A 15127-nucleotide genomic window follows, 5' to 3' on the forward strand; every position below is an offset into this window, starting at 1 on the left:
TTGGAGTAGAAGGTCAGCTTGGACCCCCACGGGATGCCAATACACTGTATTCAAGGCAATACATTTGTCTATCCGAAGAATCGCAATAACGCAAATCGCAGAGGTAACGCCAGATGAACTCGCACACTTTATTTATCTATAGGTGTTACATATAGAATTTGCTTAAAGGGTACTGAAAGAGAGGGAAAACCATACTAGAGGAGGACACGACGTTGTCTCCGAGGGCGAGGGAACCGAGCACTATTGCCCTCCACTCGATCTTCCTTTTTCATCAGCCGTCCTCAGCCGCCGGTGGCAACCCTCTCGTCGTGTTAGCACAGCCACTTAGAGAATCTGTAGTTTGAAAGTACTTTACACGGTAAAATATCCGGTCTCAACGCAGCACATATTCACCTTAAGGTAGGCACGGACGCACAATCGTAAATAGGTACAACGGATCGCTGTCTGTTTGAAAAAAATGAGAGGGATGGAAAAGAACCTCAGAGCACATCTGCAGACTCTTCCGCGATCCCACTAATTGTATGGTCTTGGTAGCCAGCTCCGCCAAGATCAAAGCACCCACCTTGATCCAACCTAGCCCAGTCTACAAAGAATTCATAAAGAAGTCCAAACGTTCCTGGCTCTCCTCTTACTGTGACACCATCACGCACGGTGGTGAATGAGTCCGTGAGGCATCGTAGTGCCCTCACTTTCAGAGATTCCTTTATGTTAAGACAAATGATGTGATATGCTGACAAGACCATCCCGAGTGTCTGAACAACGGACAACCTCAAGGTTGTCCTTATAAACGTTGGCAGTGCGATCCGCTCCCCGGGTGGTTGGCGCATGTAGGCAACGATTGCGGAAGCTTCATCAGGTGTTAAGACCGGGAATGAGAGGGACTTGAACCAATCCCACACTAAGTAACTAAGAAGCTTGACATCATTCACCGATGTTGCATCAAAAGTACGTCGGTTGATGGAGCGTCGTACGTCATTTAATGCTGATCCTTCCGGTAGTCTGCCAGAGCCAAGAGATTTAACGGACAGCTCCGAGTTAGAAGGATTCGCCTTTGTGAGGTTTAACAACTGACACAAAATAAGGTGGATTGTCATCGGGATAAAACGATAAGAATCTGCATGGTCTCCATGCAGGAGCAGCCGCTGCTTTTTCAAGAACAAATCAATATCTAAAGCGGACTCAGATACCTCAACACGAAACGTGTGTGAGAGCCTCCACAGGTGCGACTCAAAGTCGTGTATAAATTTCACCTGCCTCGACGTTTGTATCGCACCCGGCCGCATTTGCCGTACGAGTTCGATTACATCCGCGCTTGGCATCTTCTGTGCATAAAGCAGATAGCAAGCTATCATCAGACCGGTGCGACCCAAACCGGCGTGGCAATGGACCAGCACCTTCCCCGATTTCTTAACATGAGAATCCATTACTTGGACACTACGTAGTACAATGTCCTGTTTCGGGGCCGTCATATCAGGCCAAGGGAATTCGTAGTAACTAATCTGGTGCCTCATAAGGTCTTGCTCACCGCTGTAGCTATATCCTGTCGATGCGTAGATACCGTCGGGACCGCAACTCGCGTGTTCACCTTTCTCCTGCAAATTTAACACACCGGTGATTCGTTTTTCTCGAAACTGCTCAATAAGCGAATACTTTCTGAAGAGAGATGTTGACGGCCTTTGGCTTGCAATTACATCGTCTCCCACCCAACTTGATATCAGTCCCTCGATTGCCGTCTTGTATCGCTTCTCCTTCAAGGATTCCCAATTCTCGTGCTTGCACTTCGCGCCACCACAAAAGGTGCAATGAATCCTTTGGCGCATCCTGTCAAGAAAGCCGTCCACTTTGGATTGGTCTTTCTTCCTGAAGGTTTGCTTCTCTGGAGTTAGAATAGAAAACTTATCTATACTCATGTCGGCACAGACGGGTGACGACTCACCCCCTTCCCCTGGCGGATCGCGCGACATCAGCCCCTACAACTATAGTGATATCAAGAACGAAGGTGATGAAAAGGTGAAGAGGCAACTTTGTGTAGCCGTGGGCTGGAAATGAATCACGTTCGCAAGTCAGAAACAATGGGGCGCGTCGCGTCTTGATCAAAAGCATCCCTAATGCACGACTGGTGCCTCGCTTCTGCATATGTTGTACTCTTGAGGACTCGCGTACGTAGACTAACAAGGGGAAAAGTAAAGAAGAGTGTAAATCGCAGAACTTTAACGCAGCTATTTTGTTTCCCTTCCTTGGTGTGTGGCCAAGATTTAGGAACGAAGCTGCCGATATACAACCCCACACCCCAACACAGTCAGTGTTGTGTGCGCAAACGTAAGACGAAGGAACGGAACCGGAGTCCCGCTACAATCTGTAGTGCATCAACGCGCTAATCAGTTATAACTCAGCAAGGTAGTGAACCAAGGTTGGCCGATTTGAAGGCTACAGTACTCTTGCTTTCCTGATAGCGCGTTACATCCAATTCGTTAAGAATGGCGTCTGAAACCTCTTCTCCGCATCCGGCCTTCCTCATCAGACTTCGGATTGCCTGAATATGATCCCACCTTTGCTCGGGCATTACAGAGGGAAGGTACGTTGCACTGTAGTTCTTGTACCGGATCCTTATCCCATGAACGCCAATTTCCCAGTCGTCCCATCTGTGGGCCTTCTCAAACGAGTGAAGCAGGCAGACCGAACAACTGAGCATAGGAAGCTCTGCGAGAGTGACTGAAGGAAACCTGTTATCTTGAAATGCCGCAGCGACCGCGTAGTCCCTGAGCTGCTTGTGCAACGGTTCAGCCGAGAAGTTGCCAATGCACCCGCGCAAGTCGCCGTCCAGAGTCTTCAAGGAAACAAAAATGGGGCTGGGCTCGTTTGTAATGCTAGCTGGGGGCTCAGGAGTCTTCTCCCCCCGCAACTTGCTGTGTATAACTGCACAGCAGTACCTTGCCATATCGGGAGTCGCGTTGACCATACTCAGTTTATCCAACTCAACAGTGGGAACTGCAGATTATGTTTAAAAAGGGCAAAGTGGGGCAAAGAAAGAAAATGGGAATGAACCATCGCCTTGTCCGCCTGTCTGACCTCGGCACTACGCACCACGCAAACGCCAAAGTGACACAAATACGACCTGCCTTTACTGAAGCATCAGGTGGTATCCCGCGTGTTTCAGCGGCACTAAAGGACAAAAAAAATGCTAGCGCGCACTCGCACCAGACATAGCTCGATGTGAACCACCCACTGTTCCGCCGATGAAGCCATACGCAAGTGCTGCTCAGCAAAGGAAACAACGAAACCTTGAATTTCAATGTTGATCGTAGTGTTGAGCATACCTCTTTAATCATACACAGGAAACGCTGGTGAAGTGCGCGAAGTTCTTTAGGAATTCCAAAGTCAAAGTCCAGTAAACTCCGGTGAACGACCCACGACAAGGAGAGGGGAAAGGAGCGAGAGGCGGAACCGTGCCAGCGTCCAGCAGTACATACTCGAGGAAACTTCAATTCACAGCTCGTTTGCTCCCATTAATCTCGTGCTGAAGTTAAGGGGAGCTCTCACACTACCGAATTGGCTTGGCTTGTCCCACGCCAACGGACCATAACCTTCATTTGACAGCGGGAGAGCCAACATCGCCTGCCCCCTCCGTCCCCACGTTGACCAGCACCGGAAATATAGCAAATAACTTCATACGATCCGATCATGGTCCTCCACAATTTGTCGGCAAATGCGGGGAACTACCACAGGGCCACAACCCGCAGGTACCACACCCTAATTTTTCTGCGAAGGTTGAGTTTCAGCAGAACACCGCAGGTACTGAGAGGTGCAGTCAACCGTTTCGGTAACAAACCAATCAATGAAAAGAAAAAAACATGCTAGAGTTCAGTGTCGCCATAAGAAACAATTGGAAAATGATACTGCGCCCCATGTGAAGAAAGAGAGCGAGAAACACACGCCGGTAAAGATGTGGGGTAGTAAGAAATAAGGCAATCAGTCCATTCACCGTTAAACTTAACCCTCCGGGAGATTAAATGAAGAAAGATGATACGGCATCCCTTGTGGGATGAGCTCCACGCTCCGGGGCTGATTCCCGGCAACTGTCAAGCGTTCCACGGCAACGATGACCAGCAACACATTGGTACCCTAGTTTATCGGGAGTTCTCTCCAGAAATTCCAAAAGGCGCAATGAGTTATGTTTCGAACACAGTAGCTCCTTGCAGCCCTTTGCCATAAGGTCTGACGCCAACTCTAATGCAGTCGAAAGGCAAGTTGACTCGTCATAGCAAACGTAGCAGCAGTCCTTAACCAGCTCACACTGCGATGTTAATTTACCATGTCTCGCACACCATGTCTTACGGTCAACCTGTGCCCAATCTGACGAGCCCACTAAGTTGTCATGCCGTGAACGACTGGACGTTGGCGCCCACGCCACGCTTACCGTCGGTGCCGGATGATGCTCCCTTGGCCCCTGCTGGGGGCGACTGCCTCTCTGTGGTATACCGTATGAGGAGGCCACCGCATTAGCGTTGGAAGAAGGTGGAGCTGGCGACTGAATACCAGAATCGTTGAACTGACCACGGCAAGTATGTTGGGGCAGGCACTCGAATACTCCCTTCCGCACCTCCTTCATCTGCGTGATGCTTCTGCGCCGATTGTGCACACTGCATAAGACCAATTCCACCTCAGTTCGCTGGCGGCACTCCTTGTGGTTCTTACAGCGCATATGCCCGGGGTTATTATCCAGTGGCACTAAATCTGCTCTGGCTCGCTTGCGACGATGAACAGAGCAAAAGCCCATCTCGATGGTGGACCTGCTGTTATGCATTTTGTGTTAGATGCTTCAAAGAAGGAAGGAAGTGGTTCCTACAGTAAGCGATGACACAGAAGTGAAACCAAGAGAGAAAGAGGCATAGAAGATTGGGGGTCAAACGAGGGGAATATCGGGTTCCAACCCCAGGACGAGCAGTGGACCAACCAAAAAAGATGATTGACACACCGTCCTTACCGCGACTGGACGCATCGGGGCCAACTGCCGTCAACTACAAAGTTCAGGGAGTAAAACTTTTCAAGTCCCTACAATATGTAGCCTACAAAAAGGGGGGGCTCACGCCTATGTATGTACGCGGAATCTCCTCCCCCCTCTACTGACCTCATTTATTCGGTTGGCTTACTTAGCAACTTTTCCCACGACTGGTGATCAGTGAGGTCCCTCGCTTGAAGAACGGTCACCCTTGGCGGGTTATCGTCATCAATCAAATACAACAGCGTCGCAGAATGGCTCCACGCCGTACAGACTGCCCCGTGTGGCCAAACAAACACTTCGCACTGGTAATCCTCAACACTTGGTGACACACAGTTCAACCTAACAATATACACCGAACTGCGACAGCACAGAGAGAGTAACTGAAAGCACCTTCCCACGGGCGGAGCCCAAACTATGTGATGGATCGTTGATTCTATGCGTTGCGGAAGAGCGTTATACACCCGCTTAAATTGGTTTCTTTCCTTACAAAACTTGTAAAGGTAAAAACACCCGTTCATGCAACCAACCGCCAGAGTCATCGTTTCATCAACTGAGCTGGGGAACCATGCAGTGGATGTGATGCCACCACTGCGGGTTCCCAAAGGCCTACAAATGTCCGACTCTTGTGTCACCGTGTACTTACAAAGAAATTGCAGCGGCTGTATGTCGTACAGCCGCACCCAGCCATCCAGAGAGGCGGTGGAGAGAAGAAGCACCTGGTGCTGCCGAGGCGGGACAAACGCCACATCCGTAATAACGTCTTTTTCATACCCCCGCACTGGTGAGTACCGCACAGCATTACCCACTACCTTTCCATCTTGAGTTGTGACGTTTATCTTGTAGACATATATCCAACGATCGGCACCAACAGTTGCAAGCATAGATCCGTGCTCTCGATGCTGGCACCAAGCGACGCGGGTGACTGTAGCAACGTGGTCTTTCAACACACAGCAAAGGGACCACGATCCTGTTACCACTTCGGATGGAGGACGATAAAATACGTTTACTCCCTTGTCGCTGGAACCTGATGCAAGCAACGTGCCCGATGAGTTGACCGCCATGTGGTGCACAAATGTGGTGTGGGCCGTCTTACATGAGTACATTTGGCTTCACATACCACTCTCCCTCACCCACAGCTTTCTCACTAGCCAGGAAGGCTAAAAATAAATCCAAAAGCAAAAACAAAAACAAAAGGGAGGGGAAGGGAAGTGGAGGGGAGAAATTAATCCCAAAGAATGTTTTGTTAATCAGAACGTATTTCTAGTAGTAAGCTCCTTAAAGTGAACAGGCACAATATGTGCATACAAATGAATAGTTACACAAAGCATATATATGTTTTTTGCTCATATCTACAGTACATCGCACACAAAAGCTACGCCTCGTCTTTTGAGGAAACTGAGCACTGCATTATCACACTTGCTAGTTTCTTCACCGGTGGGACAAAAGGAGAAGGTGTGTAAAACGCGGCAAGTACAGTCAAGAAATTCTTGAACTCATCCCTCGTAATTTTCTCCGGAGTGGCACCGAGTTGGAATAAAGTATCAACTTCACTATCTAGTAGATTAAACTTCTCAACCAAAAACGGCTTGATGAGGCTTTTTGACAGAAGCATAGGGAACCTCTTGTCTCTAAACATCCCAAATAGCCTGTGAATGTCTTTTTCGTGCTCCTCAAAGAACGTAACAACATCCTCCTCAAACAGCACAGAGAAAAGGTCCTCCTTCGGATCTGCGTCGTAGTGATTCTCAATGCATTCAACCAACGTTGTGATTGTACATAGACAAAAGTTGGATACCCTTGTTAGGTAACTTCTTAAATCGGCAAAATTCTTTATTCCTTGCGAGGGATATAATGCATGCACAACCTGACGGTGATGGGGCTCAACAAGGTTATCAATGCACCTTTCAATTTTCTCCCTGTTGAGAGGCAAACCACCCGTCGCTAGGGCAAAGAAAACTCTACTCAGGTAATCGTGCACCTTGGTAAGCTCATCTGCTGCTAAGCAGGTTTGAATTGCCTTTAAATAATCCTCGTTGGCATCAGGGCATACCTGAAAACTACCTACGCCCTCCGTGACATGTGAAACCATCTTTACTCCAAAGTCCCGTACGCCTTCCACACTTAACTCATCATCATCGAGCGTGTGGCCATTCATGAAAAGGGAACAATGCCCACCACCGTTCACGCACGACAAAAACTTAATAGTTAGATCGTACTTCTCTTGATCTTCACGTATCAAGTCAAGAAGGCGCAATGGCGGCATGACTGGCTTACACACACGGCTGAGGGTGGAAATAATGTCATCAAGTCCCGTTTGTTGGTTTTCACATTTCTCTAATCCCATTTGGTTCACGTATTGGGCAATTGTACTTTTTTCCATCTTCCATTTGCGCTTTTTCGCCTCTTTCAGGAAAAGCAAAGCAGTGTCAGTTATGTTCTGCGCAATAGATTGAAGATCAGAGCGAAGATTTCCATGCACAGGTGGTAGGCTGTCGCGGCCGTCACCAAACAGACAGTTGATGGCTATTTTCCATTGCTTCCAATGACCCTCCAGAGATGAAGTTGTCTCCTCCATCAAACTTTGAAGCTCACCCAATCGGGCTTCCGCCTCCATGCAACGCTCTGTAGTCAAACTAATGAGCCTATTCTTTTCCTCAACTTCCTGGATGATACTTTCATGGCTACTCTTGGCCGCCTGCTCGGCAGCATACAAATTGTCCAGCTCTTGGTTTAGGGCAGTGTGTTTGGATAACTTCTCCTTTAGTGTCACGTAGTGGGCGTGACGGCGCCACATCCGGATATGTCCAGGCACGACAGTCAAAGCAGCACCTCTATTCGCCAAACGCTGGAAGCTTCGTTTGGTCGTAGCCACGCTATTCCGCAGCGCCCTCCACGCTCTGAAACACATCCTCATCCATAAGTTGTCAAGCCTCCGAACGACGCGGGTCATCACACTGTCCTCCAACGTGGCGCGTCGGTTTAGAGAATAAGACAGCTTCACGTGGTACTGAAATTTGCATAGAATAGAGGCGAAACATTCGGCGTATGACCTCCGCTGGAGGACCTCACCGTGACTTGTTGCTAGCGTCCTCGTAAACATGATGGCGGGAATGACCTCATTTAGAGCCTTATTAAATACGTCACCGTAGGTTCCCAAGTAAGAAGTGCAGCGACTGAGTACCGGAAGGATTGTTGCTAGGAGAAGTTCCTCCAACTCATCAGAAGAATTTCCATACTCATTCATCTGTTTAAGTAATATCTCCGCCGCGACAAATGGACTACGGTTTGCGTCGAGCTCCTGTTCCACATGATCCGCCCACCACCGCAGTCGCACCTGTCCAACTTCGTTGGCTCCAACTCCGTCAAAGGGATCAAAGGAAGCGCCCAGCTCGATTGCCATGGCCGTTTGTGCAGCCCGGTCCAAGCTTCCCATGGGCGAACGGCGGCCGATAAAGGACATACAAATGTGCCGTGTGACCCTGACCCTAGAATGGCGGGGAAAAGAAAAATAAGCAAGGAAAGGCAAATAGGACATCGACTGGCGAAGGCAGAAGCGGAAAAAGTATTACAACAACAGCGGCAAACTGACCAAATCGGGTCCGATACACAACGACAACTACTAAAGAGTTGATAGGCTTTTTGAAGTGCAGGGTTAAAACATCACCATGAATCCGATAGTGAGGCCGTTTGTCCAGCACACACGGTAAGCAGCGGCGCTTAATGGCTCAAAATCCCTTGTCGAAACCGCACAGTCAAGGAATTCCTGAACATGCCTGACAACAAACTCTGCCACAACTTAATAAACACAACCACCGTGACTAACGCAACTAATATTCTCTGAAGAAACAGACGGGTTTGTGACTGTACACTCAACTGAGTGAGCCGCTGAAAGTCTTCATTCAACTTCCTCTGAGTTGCTGACGCGAAGGACACCATCTCCTCCGCAAGTTGAGACTGCTGGGAACTCCGTGCCCCTCGACGAAGCAATTCCCCTCGTAGCTCGTGAACTTCCTCCCATACCGCCTTGATGTAACTCTTCCGTAGCCATCTTTCCCGCACAGTTATTTCGTTAAGCATCGACGTCTTCCGAAAAAAGCATCCCTTTTCCACGGCTAGCTCGTACCGATTGCACATACTGGTAACAGCATGCTCAGTGTCCTCCCTGTAACGGCTCCACGACGATGTGATTTCCTGTAAGGAACGAGCCTTCTTAGAAGCAGAAGCTTGCTCCGCCGCCCTGGCGTTCCTGCGGAATACACCACCGGTCCGACCTAAATCCCTATCATCCTGAGCCCGCGACCGCCTGTGCTGCTGGAAGGCCTCATTCCCCTTAGTGTCAGCCTCGTACTCCTTCAAGCGTCGGAGGACGCCCTCGTGGTGCTCCTTCACAATTTTGTACGCTGCGTTAAGCTCAGACATCTTTTCGTGTGACCCACAAGGCTGGTCGGGATGGTTTCTGACCACAAGCTCTCTAAACTGCTTCGATATGTCGTTCAGTGTCGTAGAATTAGTAACAGTGACTTCAAGAACATCATACGGGTTTTTCCCTTCTGGAGTACAAGGGAGGGTTTTGCTGGCAGCAGCGAAGGCTTTGCTCTGAAACACGCACCTGAAACAACCACGTGGAGCAATTGCCGACACCGCTCGAAAGCGCCACATGTTTCCCCTCGATGCTAGTCGCTGCAGGAGAAGGTAATGAGGACATAAGAAAAGGTAGAAACATACGCAGCCCTCCCCCACTCACTTCTTCCCCCCGCCACAAAAAGAAACGAAAACACAAATCAGCAGAAAAAAAAATGGATCGCACCGAACACAGTGGGGCCCCCTGCTGGCCAGCAATCATGAACCGCAGAAGCTTCGTCCATTTGTTTCCTCACCTGCATTAAATAGTACTGAACTGCTCCTTAGCCAGTTGTATATTTTCCAGCAAACCAACCATGTCGTTGTCCGTAGGAGAAGAAACGGCCTTTTTCTTCAACGCGAACTTCGCCGCGATAGAAGAATCGTAAGTAACACAAACGCCACCAGGAAAAACACTCGTACGCATCTTGTTTCCAACCTCCCCCGAAAAGGGGAATGAATTCACCAAACCTGTTACGCCCTCCACCTTCCCCTTAAAATCGACCCACATATTCACTCCGATCGCCTTAAGTGGGGTATCGTGTGAAGCAGTGGTTTTCACAGATTCCTTTTTCTGAACCTTGAGTGGGGGTTCGGGGGGAGGAGTTTCGACACGCTCCTTTTTCTTTGACATAGGTTCATTAGGCTTCCGGGTGCTCATGATGAGTACTTTACCCTCACTGTTTTTCATTATGGAAGTATGGATAACTTTCTCCCCAATATGCGATTCACTTACCCTACACGGAAGGGAAGCTTCATCGTGGAAGAGCAAGAAAATCGTCATACCGTTGCGCACAATTCGCTCCACTCTGAACCCACTGCTATTGCCATCAACATCAGGGCACACGAAAAAAATGCGGTTCCCGTGTTCAACAATGTACCGCTCTCGCCATGCAAAAACTTCCTCGTTACCCACTTGCTTACCATTACCGGGTCCAGAGTCGGAGTTAACGGTTGGGTATTCTGCCGCGGTGGCTTTGCTCGCCTTCACACTTGATTGCACTTTATCACCATCGTCATCTGGTTTGTGTGATGCAAGCGCCGCCTCGCGTTTGAGAAGATCTTCAAACTTGGCGTCTAGGGCCTCACGCTCGTCGTTGCCAATGAAGAAGAAGGTTCTAGATACACCACCTTCCTCCACAACGAATTTCTTTGCTTTCACTGCATCATCGATGACCGAGTACCTTCCAATTCTTGAGGTCTCGTTGTAGCCGATTTCAAGTATATCGCCCAAGTCTTCTCTATACCATGGTTTGTCTCCATGGTCTTCGTTGTCCCCCAAAAGATAAAGCCAGTAACAAGTACAAAACTTCCATTCAGGACCAAGTCTTTTACCGGTTACGGGTTGGCAAAGCCAATATTTGTCCTCACCATCCAGGGCCACAGCGAGCAGTGTCGAATCTTCCCCTAAATCCATCACTAATACCTTCTTCACCAGTTACGCTTCATTTTTTTTTCGAGAAAAAACGGAAGAACAGCTATTTATGGTAACCAAATCAAAGAAAATTTGATGCGCTGCCCCTTTGCTCATCGGATGGAAACGGGTAGCAAACCGAGTAGGTTTAACTCACGTGGTTTTGGAAATAAGAGAACCTCAGGCTTGTTGGATTGTTTCAAACGCACCCCCTAACACCTGCCGAGTGAGGGGCACATCAATCGTCTCCCGTAATATGCCAGAGCACCGGTAAGTGAACACACACACACTCATCATAATCACGATTGGGTTGGGGGTACCTGGCCATGCTTTTCCTGACAGCCTTCAGCTACCCGCGGGATGTGAAATGAACTTCTGACGAATGCGCATGGGCCCCCTGGTTTTCCCCCTGGTTGCCAACAACGGAGACGGCTGTGGCACACACGCGCACATCCGAGAGAACACTCCCGCATCCTAATACAAAATTATAATAAAAAAAAAGATGCATCTCTACTCCTTTCTAACTCACTTTCTTCGGCTCCTTGCTCAACCAGAAAGAAAAAAGTTAGGAAATGCAAATGTGACGATGAATTCATCTTTAAAAACAACACATTGGAAGAGTTTAGGCTCACCCACTAGCCTCACGTACTCACACTTCACCCTCTTGGTAACAGGTGCACGCAACGCACTTCAGCACCATTTATCGTCACGTATTTGTTTTAAAACATTATTAAATGTCTTACTACACAGTGTGTTGCCGATGTAATCCTACTGCAACGGGGTCACGGGCGCCGCCACAGACCTTTTTAATCAATGGGTTGAAAAGAGGCAAGGGCAATGAGACTACGCGGCCGATACAGGTTATGTTGTTCGAAAGCGCTGCGTTTACTATTAATTAGTACATGGTTAGTTCCCAGACCGTACAACCTCGTCCTACTGCACCTCTTCCACGCCTTGGCCTTCAGCCTTTTGTGCATTTTCGTACTCTAGTCGCCGAAGTTGCCGCTTCATTCGCTGATCCGCAACGAGCATCCTCTTTCTTGTACTGACTATCATCCGATGCGGTGTAGTGCGCTGAAGTCGGCGGCGGACACTACGGTGAGTCTTTATTTCCAACATCCAATCCTCGATGGGGCTCCCAGATTCTTTCATCACACGGGCGATAGGGGGGATACGATGTTTGTCGTCCTCAGTAAAAAATGTTATGGCCTTACCTGTCTTCCCAGCCCTTCCACACCTCCCAACGCGGTGGATGTAGGACTCCACCGTCGTCGGTATATCAAAATTTATAACCGTGCCAACGTTCTTGAAGTCTATGCCCCGTGAAAGAAGCTCAGTAGTCACGAGTACCCATATTTTTCCAAGCCGGAAATTCATCATAGTTTCGTCTCGTTCCTCATGTGTCATCTTCGCATTCATAATGGCAATACGAAGCCCCTGGCATTGTATCTCTTCATGAAGCTCCTTTGTTCGCTCGATGCTCTGAACGAAGATAAGCACAGGTGGTGTCACACCCTCACGCACAATGTTACGTATCGCCACAACCTTCCCAAGCTCATTACCACAGAACACAAGTTCCTGCTTCACATTCTTGTTCGCCTTCGCACGACCAGAAACGATGATCCGAACAGGATCGGGACCCATCACAGATCGTGCAGCTGCTTCAATTTTTTCACTTAATGTGGCTGTAAACAAAGCAACAACCTTCTCCTTATAAGTGCACGCCGTAAGGACAATATCCATCACCCTGAGATTGTCAGTCGAAGAGTCCCACAGGCGATCTCCTTCGTCAAAAACGAGATACTGAATGTTACTAAGATCAACTAACTTCCTCTCTAGTAACGTCGACACCCGTCCAGGCGTGGTAATGAATATGTCCTTGTTTCGAGTTGTCTGCCCGTGTTGGACCAACTTCCACCTTTTCCCTTTGAGGAGAAAAAACGCCTCTCGCTCGATTTGCTCTGCCAGTTCCATTGTGGGGGTAATTATCAACGCACGCACCCCGGCATCCCTATCAGGTTTCCCCAAACGAGCAAACATGGGGATAAGAAACGCAACTGTTTTGCCGGACCCTGTGGGGGCGCACGCTAGCACATCCCTCCCCTGAACCAAGCAAGGAATAGTCTGCATCTGTATTGGAGTCGGGATACGGTGGTTCCGCTCAAAGAGATTGGAGATGAGACACTCATCAAGCGAAAGTGGGGGCCTGAGGAGTTGGGAGAAGTGTTCAATAGGCTGCGGTACGTCCATACCTGTGACATCCAGTTCATTCTTTCTCCAAATGTTACGTCTCCTCTTCGCGGACATGTTTTTAAGAGGTTTGTGACCAGTTGCAGCACTGGAAGTATCTGTGTCACACCGTCCTCTGGACTCCTCGTCCCCCTCGGCGGAAGTTTCCTGGCACCTCATCCTCTTTGGCACACCAAATATTTCGAGGGTATGGCTGGGCGTTGGGAGCTCTACGCTACCTCGAGAAAGGCTCACAAGATTCAGGGCCCCCGTTTGTTCCCTGTTGCCACTTGCCTGCCGGAAGCGCTTTATGGCAGTTCCATGTTTCTTGGGCTCAAATTTGGCTCCCGTGGAAAGAGCACTAAATATATCCATTCCCTTGGGAAACTCTTAGGAAGAAAAGCGCAAGTATTTTCATCGTCTAGATAATTACTATCAAGAGCGGCCACCGAAAAAACGGACGGGCACCACGCGCGTGAGAAACGTGCGATCGAAGATAAGAGGCGTAGGGAAACAAGTAATCTTTCGAAAACAAAGTACTACCAAGTAGCGAAGTAAATTCGACCTCAATATCCCTTCAAATTGAAACAGGGGAATGCCTACGTGACGTATTCGGAGCCATAGAAGCTCTTCACGCAATGTTTAAAGTAATGCATGGGAAGCTTACATCGCTCAAAGCTGTACCCATTCTTCCGAAGACAAGCACCGATGAGACAAGACATCGCAGCACACTGCGGTGGAGGCTCACCTTCATTTTCGCCCCTTACCTTCACGTCATAGCCAACCTTTGTGCGCCACGAGGCAATACACCTGTTAAATGAATCGATATATTTGCTACACTTTCTATCCAAATCGGGAGCACTAAGATTGTCTTCAACGCATGCCCTCCAGTTGTTGGTTTCGTCATCGCAGACTTCAGAATCCATTGGTTAGTATCTGCCTATGACAGCGCCTATCCGCGGAACATCAAGAAAAGAAAAGTTGTTGCGCAACCTGCCCTTCTGATAGCAGAGTGGGCGGTAACCAAGGTAACAACACCGAGAAGAGGGCTTTCAAGGGCTAAATCATCGTCGATTCGGTAAAAAAAAAAAAAATACATGTATTATAATAATATAACTATCCCACCAATCCGTCCATCATCCCTATCCACATTAGATAAGCATCCACCAAAAATCCTAACCCCACAAAGTTTAGCCAAAGGGCTTTATTCTGTTCCACACGGTGTATGACCGCTCAGGTCGTATGAGGCATATTCAAATAAGCTGCAGTGAGAAAAAGAAACCATTCTGCTGCCAAACATCCCATAAATTCCAGAAACTAAACAATATTTACCACAGACAGAAAATCTTGTTCCTTTCTTTTTTTTTACGCCGTTGAGAGACTTCACCGCCCGAAAGCAAGCAGTTGGTAAACACTCAAAGGGCAAGATGAATTACGGTAATGCATCACAATAGAACACAACAGGTACTACTACCCCGAGCCGGCGCCTAAAAGAACACGGGCGCAGCTCATGTGGACGGGAAGAGAGACAATTGGTAGGTGTACACAAGACTGTCTTTAAAAAATATCTACAACGATATCGGAAATACTTCCACACTAGGTGTCACACAGATATACGAAGGGGAAGTCGGTAACGGTGGAAAACGTCAAAAAGGGGACCAGCTCACGCACCTGCTCATCATCTCCAAAACTGCGACGGTATATATTGTCAGATCCCCTGCGCAGCAATGATCAAAATCGAAGTGGAAAAACGAAAGTGGGAAACAGAGAATGAGAGAATTGTCAACCCGCTTTGTCACATTAAACGCAATGGCATCACCGCGGATGGCGCATCAGACATGGTAATCCCCTATTGACAATGA

The 15127-nt window shown here is 48.5% G+C and overlaps 9 protein-coding genes across 9 annotated transcripts; all 9 read right to left on the reverse strand.

Annotated features, from left to right (window-relative positions):
* Window positions 1-479: 479 nt before the first annotated feature.
* TEOVI_000713400 (kinetoplastid-specific protein tyrosine phosphatase, putative) lies at window positions 480-1964 on the reverse strand (the record flags this gene model as incomplete). Its single annotated transcript, XM_067221608.1, has 1 exon — window positions 480-1964. The coding sequence occupies one exon, from the start codon at window positions 1962-1964 to the stop codon at window positions 480-482; it is 1485 nt and encodes a 494-aa protein (XP_067077709.1).
* A 425-nt stretch (window positions 1965-2389) lies between these two features.
* Window positions 2390-2959, reverse strand: TEOVI_000713500 (uncharacterized protein, PH0010 family/AmmeMemoRadiSam system protein A, putative; the record flags this gene model as incomplete). The annotated part of the gene is made up of 1 exon (XM_067221609.1): window positions 2390-2959. The coding sequence occupies one exon, from the start codon at window positions 2957-2959 to the stop codon at window positions 2390-2392; it is 570 nt and encodes a 189-aa protein (XP_067077710.1).
* Window positions 2960-4006: 1047 nt separating this feature from the next.
* Window positions 4007-4804, reverse strand: TEOVI_000713600 (uncharacterized protein; the record flags this gene model as incomplete). The annotated part of the gene is made up of 1 exon (XM_067221610.1): window positions 4007-4804. One exon carries the CDS (start codon window positions 4802-4804, stop codon window positions 4007-4009), a length of 798 nt encoding a protein of 265 aa, XP_067077711.1.
* Window positions 4805-5133: 329 nt separating this feature from the next.
* TEOVI_000713700 (WD domain, G-beta repeat, putative) lies at window positions 5134-6105 on the reverse strand (the record flags this gene model as incomplete). Its single annotated transcript, XM_067221611.1, has 1 exon — window positions 5134-6105. One exon carries the CDS (start codon window positions 6103-6105, stop codon window positions 5134-5136), a length of 972 nt encoding a protein of 323 aa, XP_067077712.1.
* A 269-nt stretch (window positions 6106-6374) lies between these two features.
* On the reverse strand, window positions 6375-8462 carry TEOVI_000713800 (uncharacterized protein; the record flags this gene model as incomplete). Its single annotated transcript, XM_067221612.1, has 1 exon — window positions 6375-8462. The coding sequence occupies one exon, from the start codon at window positions 8460-8462 to the stop codon at window positions 6375-6377; it is 2088 nt and encodes a 695-aa protein (XP_067077713.1).
* A 257-nt stretch (window positions 8463-8719) lies between these two features.
* TEOVI_000713900 (DnaJ domain containing protein, putative) lies at window positions 8720-9661 on the reverse strand (the record flags this gene model as incomplete). Its single annotated transcript, XM_067221613.1, has 1 exon — window positions 8720-9661. One exon carries the CDS (start codon window positions 9659-9661, stop codon window positions 8720-8722), a length of 942 nt encoding a protein of 313 aa, XP_067077714.1.
* A 223-nt stretch (window positions 9662-9884) lies between these two features.
* On the reverse strand, window positions 9885-11039 carry TEOVI_000714000 (uncharacterized protein; the record flags this gene model as incomplete). The annotated part of the gene is made up of 1 exon (XM_067221614.1): window positions 9885-11039. The coding sequence occupies one exon, from the start codon at window positions 11037-11039 to the stop codon at window positions 9885-9887; it is 1155 nt and encodes a 384-aa protein (XP_067077715.1).
* A 930-nt stretch (window positions 11040-11969) lies between these two features.
* TEOVI_000714100 (ATP-dependent DEAD/H RNA helicase, putative) lies at window positions 11970-13640 on the reverse strand (the record flags this gene model as incomplete). Its single annotated transcript, XM_067221615.1, has 1 exon — window positions 11970-13640. The coding sequence occupies one exon, from the start codon at window positions 13638-13640 to the stop codon at window positions 11970-11972; it is 1671 nt and encodes a 556-aa protein (XP_067077716.1).
* A 224-nt stretch (window positions 13641-13864) lies between these two features.
* TEOVI_000714200 (protein of unknown function (DUF1903), putative) lies at window positions 13865-14191 on the reverse strand (the record flags this gene model as incomplete). Its single annotated transcript, XM_067221616.1, has 1 exon — window positions 13865-14191. The coding sequence occupies one exon, from the start codon at window positions 14189-14191 to the stop codon at window positions 13865-13867; it is 327 nt and encodes a 108-aa protein (XP_067077717.1).
* Between the last annotated feature and the right edge of the window lie 936 nt (window positions 14192-15127).

This window comes from Trypanosoma equiperdum (genome assembly GCF_001457755.1).
Source record: "Trypanosoma equiperdum strain OVI genome assembly, contig: ctg_1474, whole genome shotgun sequence".
In the NCBI taxonomy this organism is placed as follows: Eukaryota; Euglenozoa; class Kinetoplastea; order Trypanosomatida; family Trypanosomatidae; genus Trypanosoma; species Trypanosoma equiperdum.